Source organism: Zonotrichia leucophrys, chromosome 22 (genome assembly GCF_028769735.1).
Source record: "Zonotrichia leucophrys gambelii isolate GWCS_2022_RI chromosome 22, RI_Zleu_2.0, whole genome shotgun sequence".
Classification (NCBI taxonomy): Eukaryota; Metazoa; Chordata; class Aves; order Passeriformes; family Passerellidae; genus Zonotrichia; species Zonotrichia leucophrys.
Window position 1 is genome coordinate 3,547,956 of NC_088191.1, and position 12,856 is coordinate 3,560,811.

General features: G+C 38.4%; 1 protein-coding gene across 1 annotated transcript in view; it reads left to right on the forward strand.

Moving 5' to 3' along the window:
• XPO7 (exportin 7) overlaps positions 1 to 12,856 on the forward strand; it is a 93,851-nt gene that overhangs the window by 20,463 nt on the left and 60,532 nt on the right. The window contains exons 5-9 of the mRNA XM_064731219.1: positions 3,789 to 3,893; positions 5,820 to 5,985; positions 8,020 to 8,093; positions 9,384 to 9,503; positions 12,323 to 12,469. Coding sequence (XP_064587289.1) covers positions 3,789 to 3,893; positions 5,820 to 5,985; positions 8,020 to 8,093; positions 9,384 to 9,503; positions 12,323 to 12,469 — 612 coding nt within the window. The remainder of the gene's footprint in view (positions 1 to 3,788; positions 3,894 to 5,819; positions 5,986 to 8,019; positions 8,094 to 9,383; positions 9,504 to 12,322; positions 12,470 to 12,856) is intronic.

Here is a 12,856-nt window from a genome sequence, read left to right on the forward strand (position 1 = left end):
CAGAGGATTTAAAATTTTTCCAGGGCTGTGCTCTGGAATTCCCTCTGGAATTCCTCTGGAATCTGGAATAAGCACCTTTACCTGCTGCTATCCCAATTTCTGTGATTTTTCCATCTTTTTTTCCATATTTTTTTCATGGTTTTCCCTCAGACATTCAGATTTTGCTGCAATCCTGAGGGTTACAATGAGTGCAAAAGTCTCTGATTTTCTGCCCCTCCTCCTACACCTTGGAGAAAAATCCAAAATTTTCCAACTCTGCCCATTTTTAAAGCATTGTTTTCATCTAGGGTGAAATTCTGGATGAATTTTTGGGATAAAATTCCCACAAATCCTTCAGGATTCTCAGGTTGTGGCCCTTTCCCAGCCCCTCAGGCCTGGCCAGGCCCAATCCTGGCCCAGCTTTTCCAGAGGATTTAAAATTTTTCCAGGGCTGTGCTCTGGAATTCCCTCTGGAATTCCTCTGGAATAAGCACCTTTACCTGCTGCTATCCCAATTTCTGCATTTTTTTCCATCTTTTTTTCCATATTTTTTCCATGTTTTTCCCTCAGACGTGCAGATTTTGCTGCAGTCCTGAGGGTTACAATGAGTGCAAAAGTCTCTGATTTTCTGCCCCTCCTTCTACACCTTGGAGAAAAATCCAAAATTTTCCAACTCTGCCCATTTTTAAAGCTTCGTTTTCATCCAGGGTGAAATTCTGGATGAATTTTTGGGATAAAATTCCCAGAAATCCTTCAGGATTCTTAGGTTGTGTCCCTTTCCCATCCCCTCAGGCCCGGCCAGGCCCAATCCTGGCCCAGCTTTTCCAGAGGATTTAAAATTTTTCCAGGGCTGTGCTCTGGAATTCCCTCTGGAATTCCTCTGGAATTCCTCTGGAATCTGGAATAAGCACCTTTACCTGCTGCTATCCCAATTTCTGTGGCTTTTTCTGTCTTTTTTTCCATATTTTTTTCATTATTTCCCCTCAGACATGCAGATTTTGCTGCAGTCCTGAGGGTCACAATGAGTGCAAAAGTCTCTGATTTTCTGCCCCTCCTCCTACACCTTGGAGAAAAATCCAAAATTTTCCAACTCTGCCCATTTTTAAAGCATTGTTTTCATCTAGGATGAAATTCTGAGTGAATTTTTGGGATAAAATTCCCAGAAATCCTTCAGGATTCTCAGGTTGTGGCCCTTTCCCAGCCCCTCAGGCCTGGCCAGGCCCAATCCTGGCCCAGCTTTTGCAGAGGATTTAAAATTTTTCCAGGGCTGTGCTCTGGAATTCCCTCTGGAATCTGGAATAAGCACCTTTACCTGCTGCTATCCCAATTTCTGTGGTTTTTTCTGTCTTTTTTTCCATATTTTTTCCATGCTTTTCCCTCAGACATGCAGATTTTGCTGCAATCCTGAGGGTTACAATGAGTGCAAAAGTCTCTGATTTTTTGCCCCTCCTCCTACACCTTGGAGATAAACCCGAAAATTTTCCAACTCTGCCCATTTTTAAAGCATTGTTTTCATCCAGGATGAAACTCTGGATGAATTTTTGGGATAAAATTCCCAGAAATCCTTCAGGATTCTCAGGTTGTGTCCCTTTCCCAGCCCCTCAGGCCCAATCCTGGCCCAGCTTTTGCAGAGGATTTAAAATTTTTCCAGGGCTGTGCTCTGGAATTCCCTCTGGAATCTGGAATAAGCACCTTTACCTGCTGCTATCCCAATTTCTGCATTTTTTCTGTCTTTTTTCCATATTTTTTTCATGTTTTTCCCTCAGACATGCAGATTTTGCTGCAGTCCTGAGGGTCACAATGAGTGCAAAAGTCTCTGATTTTCTGCCCCTCCTCCTACACCTTGGAGAAAAATCCAAAATTTTCCAACTCTGCCCATTTTTAAACCATCTCTTTCATCCAGGGTTAAATTCTGGATGAATTTTTGGGATAAAATTCCCACAAATCCTTCAGGATTCTCAGGTTGTGGCCCTTTCCCAGCCCCTCAGGCCTGGCCAGGCCCAATCCTGGCCCAGCTTTTCCAAAGGATTTAAAATTTTTCCAAAATTTTTCCATTTCCCTCTGGAATTCCTCTGGAATCTGGAATAAGCACCTTTACCTGCTGCTATCCCAATTTCTGCATTTTTTTCTGTCTTTTTTTCCATATTTTTTTCATGTTTTTCCCTCAGAAATGCAGATTTTGCTGCAGTCCCAAGGGTTAAGATGTGTGGAAAAATCTCTGATTTTCCTTAAAAAAAAAAAAAGGCGGGAAAAAATTAATTTTTTTTTTTGTCTCGTTAAGTAATTAACTTCAAATTTCCCTGGGATGTTGTTTAATCCTGGTGGGATTTCAGAACTGGAAATGTCAAAGCCCCAAATCATTGATTTAATCCAAATTTTCACCAAAATTCACCAATTTAAGCTGAATTCAGTGTGAAGGTAAAGAAAGAAATCCAATTTTCCCATGGCCAAAAATAAAGGGGATTTTTCCATTCCCATAAATTAAATAGGAATTAAATAATGTTTATTTTTCCTAAACTCCCTGAAATCCCAATAGTCTGAGCTGAGGAATAATTTTATTTTATTAATAAAATTTTCAATAAATTATTATTTATTATTAATAATATATCATTAATATCAATATATATTAATATTAAAATTGTTAATAAATTTTATTAATAAAATTAATAAAAGTAATATTTCTAAATAATGTCCTTTTAATATCCTAAAAAATGTAGGGTTTGTTGGGGTTTTTCTTTCTAAAATATAAAGGATGGGAATTTTGGGGTTTTTAATGGAATTATTGGGAAAATTCAGGTTTAAAATCCAACATTGGAGCTGTCCTGAAGGAAATCCTGAAGGAGAGGTTTGGAAATTGAAATTTAATTTTTAGCATAAATTTCAATTTTAGTTGTTATGACAGGTTTTGATTGAAAAATTAAAATAGAGATTTATAAAATTTATTTTATTGTTTATTTTATTTAATTTAAATGGTAAAATATGAATATTTCAAAGTGGATATTTATGCAGGGATTTCTTGGAATTCCTGTTGGATTTTTTGGAATTCTGGTTGGATTTCCTGGAATTTTGGATTTCTTGGAATTCCTGTTGGATTTTTTGGAATTCCTGCTGGATTTCTTGGAATTCCGGATTTCCTGGAATTCCTGCTGGATTTTCTGGAATTTTGGATTTGTTGGAATTCCTGTTGGATTTCTTGGAATTCCTGTTGGATTTGTGGAATTCCTGTTGGATTTCTTGGAATTTTGGATTTCTTGGAATTCCTGCTGGATTTCTTGGAATCCTGGATTTCCTGGAATTCCTGCTGGATTTCTTGGAATTCCTGTTGGATTTCCTGGAATTCCTGTTGGATTTCTTGGAATTCTGGATTTCCTGGAATTCTGGATTTCTTGGAATTCCTACTGGATTTTCTGGAATTCCTGTTGGATTTCTTGGAATTCCTGTTGGATTTCTTGGAATTCCTGCTGGATTTCTTGGAATTCTGGATTTCTTGGAATTCCTGTTGGATTTCCTGGAATTTTGGATTTCTTGGAATTCCTGCTGGATTTCTTGGAATTTTGGATTTCTTGGAATTCCTGTTGGATTTCCTGGAATTCTGGATTTCCTGGAATTCCTGCTGGATTTCTTGGAATTCTGGATTTCTTGGAATTCCTGTTGGATTTCTTGGAATTCCTGCTGGATTTCTTGGAATTTTGGATTTCTTGGAATTCCTGTTGGATTTCTTGGAATTCCTGTTGGATTTCTTGGAATTCTGGATTTCTTGGAATTCCTGTTGGATTTCCTGGAATTTTCTGGAATTTTCTCCCCTGCAGGCCGACACCACCCACCCCCTGACCAAGCACAGGAAAATCGCCTCTTCCTTCCGAGATTCCTCTTTATTCGATATTTTCACCCTCTCCTGCAGTTTACTGAAACAGGTAAGGAAAATTCCGGAATATTTTCATTTTTTTGGGAAGTGGAATTTTGGGATGAAATTCCTCCCGCAAAAATTCCGGTTTTGGGTTGTTCTTTCAAAAAGAAAATGGATTCATTGTGAATTTTTCTCGCTGAAGAAATCGATATTAAGTATGAAATTGATGTGTAAATTGGAAATATTAAATATATTTGAATTAAATAATAAGTGGAAAATAGAGAAATTAAATTCTTCCCTACAATTCCAGCTGCAAATAAATCCCTGGATCCTGAGCCCTGGGTTAATTCTCTATTGTTTCTCAAGGAAAAATTGGATTAATTAAGGAAGTTTTTCTTCCTATATAAATTGCTATTAATAAATGGATTTTATTTAAATAATGCATATTAAATAGATTTTATTTATACATATACATATTTACATGTTATATATGCATTTACATTATATATATGCATATAATATATTTATATACATATACATATGCATATTATACATATTAAATATATTATGTATTTTTCTATATTATATATATTGTATATTTTATATATATTATATATATATATTTATATATTTTATATATACATATATATATTAAATATATATATTTTATATATGTATATATTTTATATATATATTTTATATATAAATATTTTTATTATTATTTAGGTAAATATATTTTTAGGTCATACACAGAAAATAAAGCCAGAAATCAAAATCTTCCCTACAATTCCAGCTGCAAATAAATCCCTGGATTCTGAGCCCTGGGTTAATTCTCTATTGTTTCTCAAGGAAAAAATGGATTAATTAAGGAAGTTTTTCTTCCTATATAAATTGCTATTAATAAATGGATTTTATTTAAATAATGCATATTAAATAGATTTTATTTATACATATACATATTTACATGTTATATATGTATTTACATTATATATATGCATATAATATATATATATACATATACATATGCATATTATACATATTAAATATATTATATATTTTTCTATATTATATATATTGTATATTTTATATATATTATATATATATATTTTTATATATGTTATATATATATATATTAAAATATATTATATATTTTTCTATTTTTTATATATAAATATTTTTATTATTATTTAGGTAAATATATTTTTAGGTCATACACAGAAAATAAACCCAGAAATCAAAATCTTCCCTACAATTCCAGCTGCAAATAAATCCCTGGATCCTGAGATTAAAATTCCCTGGCTTAAAACATCAGGAAAAAAAGGAGAATTTGGGTTTTTATTTTAAATATCTCTGACAAACAAATCCTTGTCCCAGTTTTTCATGGAAAAAATCTGAGATTTTATTTAGGCTGGAATATATTTATTTTATTTCTTTTTATTGATGTTATTATGCCTTGCTACCTGATAAACCACACCCGTTGCTTATTCCATAAATCCCTCAAATAACGTCTTGCCTAAATTCAGCTGCCACTTGGATTTTTTTATGTTTTTCCCAAATTTTCTATTTTTTTTCCCAAATTTTATTTTTTTTTCCCAAATTTTATATTTTTTTCCCCAAATTTTATATTTTTTTCCCTTTTCCCTGCCTTAATCCCACGTTTTCCTCAGGCTTCAGGGAAGAACCTGAACGACCAATTGTGCCTCGCTACCTGATAAACCACACCCGTTGCTCATTCCGCAAATAAAATCCTGCCTAAATTCAGCTGCCACTTGAATTTTTTTTATTTTTTTTCCCAAATTTTATATTTTTTTTCCCAAATTTTCTATTTTTTCCCCAAATTTTCTATTTTTTTACCCAAATTTTCTATTTTTTACCCAAATTTTATATTTTTTTACCCAAATTTTACATGTTTTTTACCCAAATTTTCTGGTTTTTTCCCCAAATTTTATATTTTTTTTCCCTTTTCCCTGCCTGAATCCCACGTTTTCCTCAGGCTTCGGGGAAGAACCTGAACCTGAACGACGAGAGCCAGCACGGGCTGCTGATGCAGCTGCTCAAGCTCACCCACAACTGCCTGAACTTCGATTTCATCGGCACCTCCACGGACGAGTCCTCGGATGATCTTTGCACCGTGCAGATCCCAACCAGCTGGAGATCAGGTGATCCCGCCTGGAAAACGCTCCCGAGCTGTGGTTTATTGCGAATAAACCACGTGTATCACGAATAAACCACAGCTTTGCAAAGCCACTGGTTAAACGCAGCTCTGAACCCACCTGATTCATTTTATGTTGTTTTTAAAACACTTTTTACCTTCTGGTCTTTCACCTCTTGTTCCAAAAAACCAGGAAAAATGGATCTAAAAAATAAAAAAAAATAGGGAATAATTGAATAATTTGGCAGCTTTTCCCCACATGCTGCTGTTCCCAGCAGCATAGATTGTATTGCAAATAAACCACATATATTACGAATAAACCACAGCTTTGCAAAGCCACGGGTTAAACTCAGCTCTGAACCCACCTGATTCATTTTATGTTGTTTTTAAAACACTTTTTACCTTCTGGTCTTTCGCCTCTTGTTCCAAAAAACCAGGAAAAATGGATCTAAAAAATAAAAAAAAATAGGGAATAACTTGAATAATTTGGCACCTTTTCCCCACATGCTGCTGTTCCCAGCAGGCATTTGACAGGCACAGATTGTATTGCAAATAAACCACGTATATTACGAATAAACCACAGCTTTGCAAAGCCACGGGTTAAACTCAGCTCTAAACCCACCTGATTCATTTTATGTTGTTTTTAAAACACTTTTTACCTTCTGGTCTTTCACCTCTTGTTCCAAAAAACCAGGAAAAATGGATCTAAAAAATAAAAAAATTAGGGAATAACTTGGCACCTTTTCCCCACATGCTGCTGTTCCCAGCAGGCATTTGACAGGCACAGATTGTATTGCAAATAAACCACATGTATTACAAATAAACCACAGCTTTGCAAAGCCACGGGTTAAACTCGGCTCTGAACCCACCTGATTCATTTTTTATGTTGTTTTTAAAACACTTTTTACCTTCTGGTCTTTCGCCTCTTGTTCCAAAAAACCAGGAAAAATGGATCTAAAAATAAAAAAAAATAGGGAATAATTTGAATAATTTGGCAGCTTTTTCCCACATCCTGCTGGTCCCAGCAGGCATTTGACAGGCACAGATTGTATTGCGAATAAACCACATGTATTACGAATAAACCACAGCTTTGCAAAGCCACGGGTTAAACTCAGCTCTGAACCCACCTGATTCATTTTATGTTGTTTTTAAAACACTTTTTACCTTTCAGTCTTTTACCTCTTGTTCCAAAAAACCAGGAAAAATGGATCTAAAAAAGAAATAAGGAATAATTTGAATAATTTGGCAGCTTTTCCCCACATGCTGCTGTTCCCAGCAGGCATTTGACAGGCACAGATTGTATTGCAAATAAACCACATATATTACAAATAAACCACAGCTTTGCAAAGCCACGGGTTAAAATGAATCAGGTGGGTTTAGAGCCGAGTTTATGTTGTTTTTAAAACACTTTTTACCTTCTGGTCTTTCGCCTGTTGTTCCAAAAAACCAGGAAAAATGGATCTAAAAAATAAAAAAAATAGGGAATAACTTGAATAATTTGGCAGCTTTTCCCCACATGCTGCTGTTCCCAGCAGGCATTTGACAGGCACAGATTGTATTGCAAATAAACCACATAGATTACGAATAAACCACAGCTTTGCAAAGCCACGGGTTAAACTCAGCTCTGAACCCACCTGATTCATTTTATGTTGTTTTTAAAACACTTTTTACCTTTCAGTCTTTCACCTCTTGTTCCAAAAAACCAGGAAAAATGGATCTAAAAATAAAAAAAAATAGGGAATAACTTGAATAATTTGGCACTTTTTCCCCACATGCTGCTGTTCCCAGCAGGCATTTGACAGGCACAGATTGTGTTCTTAAAATACTTTCCTGTCGTTTTTCTCCCCATTTCCAAGTGCCTGGGGGTGACTCAATTTCTTGAGTCTCAATTTCTCAATTTAGCCTTTCAAAAATACAAAATCCTGGGAGAATTTTTCCGTAGGGTTGTGGTGCTTTGGTGTGACAAATCCAGCACGGGTGGGAAAATAAGGATTAGAGCTGTGGGAAATAAATGGAGGTAAAATTTTCTTTTCTCTTGCAGCATTCTTGGATTCTTCGACCCTTCAGTTGTTTTTTGATCTTTATCATTCCATCCCTCCTTCATTTTCTCCTCTGGTAAGTGCAGGGTTAATTTTTCTTTATTTTAGGATTTCTCTGGGAGATTCCCTGGGGATTGAAGTGTCCAAATGCTGCTGAGAGTTTTGAAGCATCTCTGAGGTTGGATTTTCCCCTAAATCCACTTTTTTTTTTGCTGAAATTCCAACCTCATCCCCTTGAGGGAGCAACTCTTGTTAAATCCCAAACCAAATCCTAAAACCACACCAGGATTCCAGGTTTGGAATTTTCTCCTTCCACCCTTCCAAACAAGGCCAATGTCCATTGGGATGAAAACACAATGGAGCTAAAAGTTGGATTATTTCTTCTGGAAAAAATAAAAAAGTTGAATTATTTCTTCTGGAAAAAATAAAAAAGTTGGATTATTTCTTCTGGAAAAAATAAAAAGTTGAATTATTTCTTCTGGAAAAAATTAAAAGTTGAATTATTTCTTCTGGAAAAATAAAAAGTTGGATTATTTCTTCTAGAAAAATAATTTTAAAAAGGCCTTTCAGGCATTTATCTGGTAAATATTTCCCATAATTAAGGCTGAGAGGGGAAGGCCTTCAGAAGGAATTTTTCCATGGAGACTCCACTTATTCTGGTGGAGAGTTCATGGCTAATTCTGAATTTCAGGAGAGATTTGAGGTGTGAGATTCCTTTTTTAAATGGAAATCTGAAATTATTCCATTGGGAATAATTCAGTTCATGGCTAATTCTGAATTTCAAGCCTTAAATATTCAGGAGAGATTTGAGGTGTGAGATTCCTTTTTTAAATGGAAATCTGAAATTATTCCATTGGGAATAATTCAGTTAATGGCTAATTCTGAATTTCAAGCCTTAAATATTCAGGAGAGATTTGAGGTGTGAGAATCTTTTTTTTTTTTAATGGAAATCTGAAATTATTCCATTGGGAATAATTCAGTTAATGGCTAATTCTGAATTTCAAGCCTTAAATATTCAGGAGAGATTTGAGGTGTGAGATTCCTTTTTTAAATGGAAATCTGAAATTATTCCATTGGGATCCCCATCCCTGGAGGTGTCCAGGGAAAGCCTGGGTGCCAAGGTGGGGATCAAATTTGGATTCTCACCTTTGAGTGCTTTTCCAACCTCAAGAATTCCATAAATCTGTGATTTTTGGGATGGAGCTGTCGCTTTGCGTGCTGCGATTTCTGAGGGGACAGAATTGTTTGATCCCTAAAGCAGCACCAAACCTCAATCCCTGCTCGTGTCATGAGGGGAAAATTTCTTCCTTTCCTTGTTTTCACCCCTGTTTTTGTGTTTTTTCCCGTTTTTCTGTGTTCCTGGCAGGTTTTATCCTGCTTGGTGCAGATCGCCTCCGTGCGCCGCTCCCTCTTCAACAACGCCGAGAGGGCCAAGTTCTTATCCCACCTGGTGGATGGGGTCAAACGGATACTGGAAAACCCCCAGGTGAGTATTCCAAGGAAAAATCAATCTGTGCATCCTTTCCATCCCATTTCATCCCAAATTATCCTTTTTTGTGGAAAAAAAATTCTTTAAAAAATTCCTTTTTCACGTCCCGCTTGGCAAAGCGCGGCTTGTGCTGCTCTTCCATTTTCCCGCCATTCCGTCACCAAGGAAGGTTCGTGGTGGATGTAAGAACAATTTCTTCATTGGAAGGGTTTTTAAGGACTGGAAACATCCCTGGAAATGCCCAAAAACCAGGAAAATTGGCAATTGCTGACTGGGCAGAGTGGGATTTGTTGGGAGCTTGGATTTGTTCTCCAATTCCATGATGATCTGAACCTCTGGCAGGGACAGCAGAACTCATCCTGTGAGAACAATTCTCCATTGGAAGGGTATTTAAGGACTGGAAATATCCCTGGAAATGTCCAAAAAACAGGAAAATTGGCAATTAGTGACTTGGTTTAATGGGCAGAATGTGTTTTGTTGGGAGCTTGTTCTTGGAGCTCCCTCTGATTCTGTGATGATCCATCTGATCCTGTGGCATGGGGTAGCAGAGCTGCTCCTGTGGGGACAATTCTCCATTGGAAGAGTGTTTAAGGACTGGAAATATCCCTGGAAATGCCCAAAAAACAGGAAAATTGGCAATTGCTGACCTGGTTTAATGGGTAGGGTGGGTTTTGCTGGGAGCTTGGACTTGTTCTCCAATTTCATGATGATCTGAGCCTCTGGCAGGGACAGCAGAGCTGCTCCTGTGAGAACAATTCTCCATTGGAAGAGTATTTAAGGACTGGAAACATCCCTGGAAATGCCCAAAAACCAGGAAAATTGGCAATTGCTGACCTGGTTTAATGGGTAGGGAGGGTTTTGTTGGGAGCTTGGGCTTGTTCTCCAATTCCATGATAATCTGAGTCTCTGGCATGGGCAGCAGAGCTGCTCCTGTGGGAACCATTTTTCCATTGGAAGGGTATTTAAGGACTGGAAGCATCCCTGGAAATGCCCAATAAACAGGGAAATTGGCAGTTGCTGACTGGGCAGAGTGGGATTTGTTGGGAGCTTGGTTTTGTTTTTGCAGCTCTCTCTGATTCCATGATAATCTGAGCCTCTGGCAGGGAACAGCAGAACTCATCCTGTAAGAACAATTCTCCATTGGAAGGGTTTTTAAGGACTGGAAGCATCCCTGGAAATGCCCAAAAACCAGGAAAATTGGCAATTGCTGACCTGGTTTAATGGGCAGAATGAGTTTTGCTGGGAGCTTGGACTTGTTCTCCAATTTCATGATGATCTGAGCCTCTGGCAGAGGACAGCAGAACTCATCCTGTAAGAACAATTCTCCATTGGAAGGGTGTTTAAGGACTGGAATCATCCCTGGAAATGCCCAAAAACCAGGAAAATTGGCAATTGCTGACTGGGCAGAGTGGGATTTGTTGGGAGCTTGGTTTTGTTTTTGCAGCTCTCTCTGATTCTGTGATGATCCATCTGATCCTCTGGCATGGGGCAGCAGAGCTGCTCCTGTAAGAACAATTCTCCATTGGAAGGGTATTTAAGGACTGGAAATATCCCTGGAAGTGCCCAAAAAACAGGAAAATTGGCAATTGCTGACCTGGTTTAATGGGTAGGGTGGGTTTTGTTGGGAGCTTGGACTTGTTCTCCAATTCCATGATGATCTGAGCCTCTGGTAGAGGACAGCAGAGCTGCTCCTGTAAGAACAATTCTCCATTGGAAGGGTGTTTAAGGACTGGAAATATCCCTGGAAATGCCCAAAAACAGGAAAATTGGCAATTGCTGACTGGGCAGAGTGGGATTTGTTGGGAGCTTGGGGTTTTTTTTGCAGCTCTCTCTGATTCTGTGATGATCCATCTGATCCTCTGGCATGGGCAGCAGAGCTGCTCCTGTGGGAACAATTCTCCATTGGAAGGGTGTTTAAGGACTGGAAGCATCCCTGGAAATGCCCAAAAAACAGGAAAATTGGCAATTGCTGACCTGGTTTAATGGGTAGGGTGGGTTTTGCTGGGAGCTTGGACTTGTTCTCCAATTTCATGATGATCTGAGCCTCTGGCAGGGAACAGCAGAACTCATCCTGTAGGAACAATTCTCCATTGGAAGGGTTTTTAAGGACTGGAAACATCCCTGGAAATGCCCAAAAAACAGGAAAATTGGCAATCACTGGCCTGGTTTAATGGGCAGAGTGGGATTTGGTGGGAGCTTGGACTTGTTGTCCAATTCCATGATGATCTGAGCCTCTGGCAGGGACAGCAGAGCTGCTCCTGTGAGAACAATTCTCCATTGGAAGGGTATTTAAGGACTGGAAACATCCCTGGAAATGCCCAAAAACCAGGAAAATTGGCAATTGCTGACTGGGCAGAGTGGGATTTGTTGGGAGCTTGGTTTTGTTTTTGCAGCTCTCTCTGATTCCATGATAATCTGAGCCTCTGGCAGGGACAGCAGAACTCATCCTGTAAGAACAATTCTCCATTGGAAATGCCCAAAAACCAGGAAAATTGGCAATTGCTGACCTGGTTTAATGGGCAGAATGAGTTTTGCTGGGAGCTTGGACTTGTTCTCCAGTTTCATGATGATCTGAGCCTCTGGTAGAGGACAGCAGAGCTGCTCCTGTAGGTGCAATTTCTCAATTGGAAGAGTGTTTAAGGACTGGAAACATCCCTGGAAATGCCCAAAAAACAGGAAAATTGGCAATTGCTGACTGGGCAGGGCAGGATTTGTTGGGAGCTTGGTTTTGTTTTTGCAGCTCTCTCTGATTCCATGAGGGTCCATGGCAGCCTCAGAGCTGCTCCTGAATCCCCCTCCTCTTTTTGTCCCCTCAGAGTTTATCAGACCCCAACAATTACCACGAGTTCTGCCGGCTGCTGGCCCGGTTGAAAAGCAATTACCAACTGGGAGAACTGGTGAAGGTGGAGAATTACCCCGAGGTGATCCGGCTCATCGCCAACTTCACCGTCACCAGCCTGCAGGTACAGCCCTTCCCTGGCCTCTGCATTCCCTGGAAAACAGGGAATTTTTACAGAAATCCTGCCTGGATCATCCTCTGAAATCCTGAATGGAATCCACGTGGCAAGGCAGAGTTGTTGCCATGCCTCCAGAGGCTTTTCCATATCATAGCAGGGAATAAAACAAAACGTGTTAAATAAGGTTTATTTTTAGGATTCTGTGTCACTTCACTGTTGCAATGCACTCAGGGGGATTGGGAGGAATTGGAATATCGTGGATATTTCCACTGAGCTTTCCAGCTCACAACCACAGCTCTGCACGGGAGAAGGTTTAAAAAACCAAATTCCTTTGTTTGTGGAATTGGAATTCCTGGGAAGCAGCTCAGGCTGTGCAGTGTGTGGGAGCTGGGG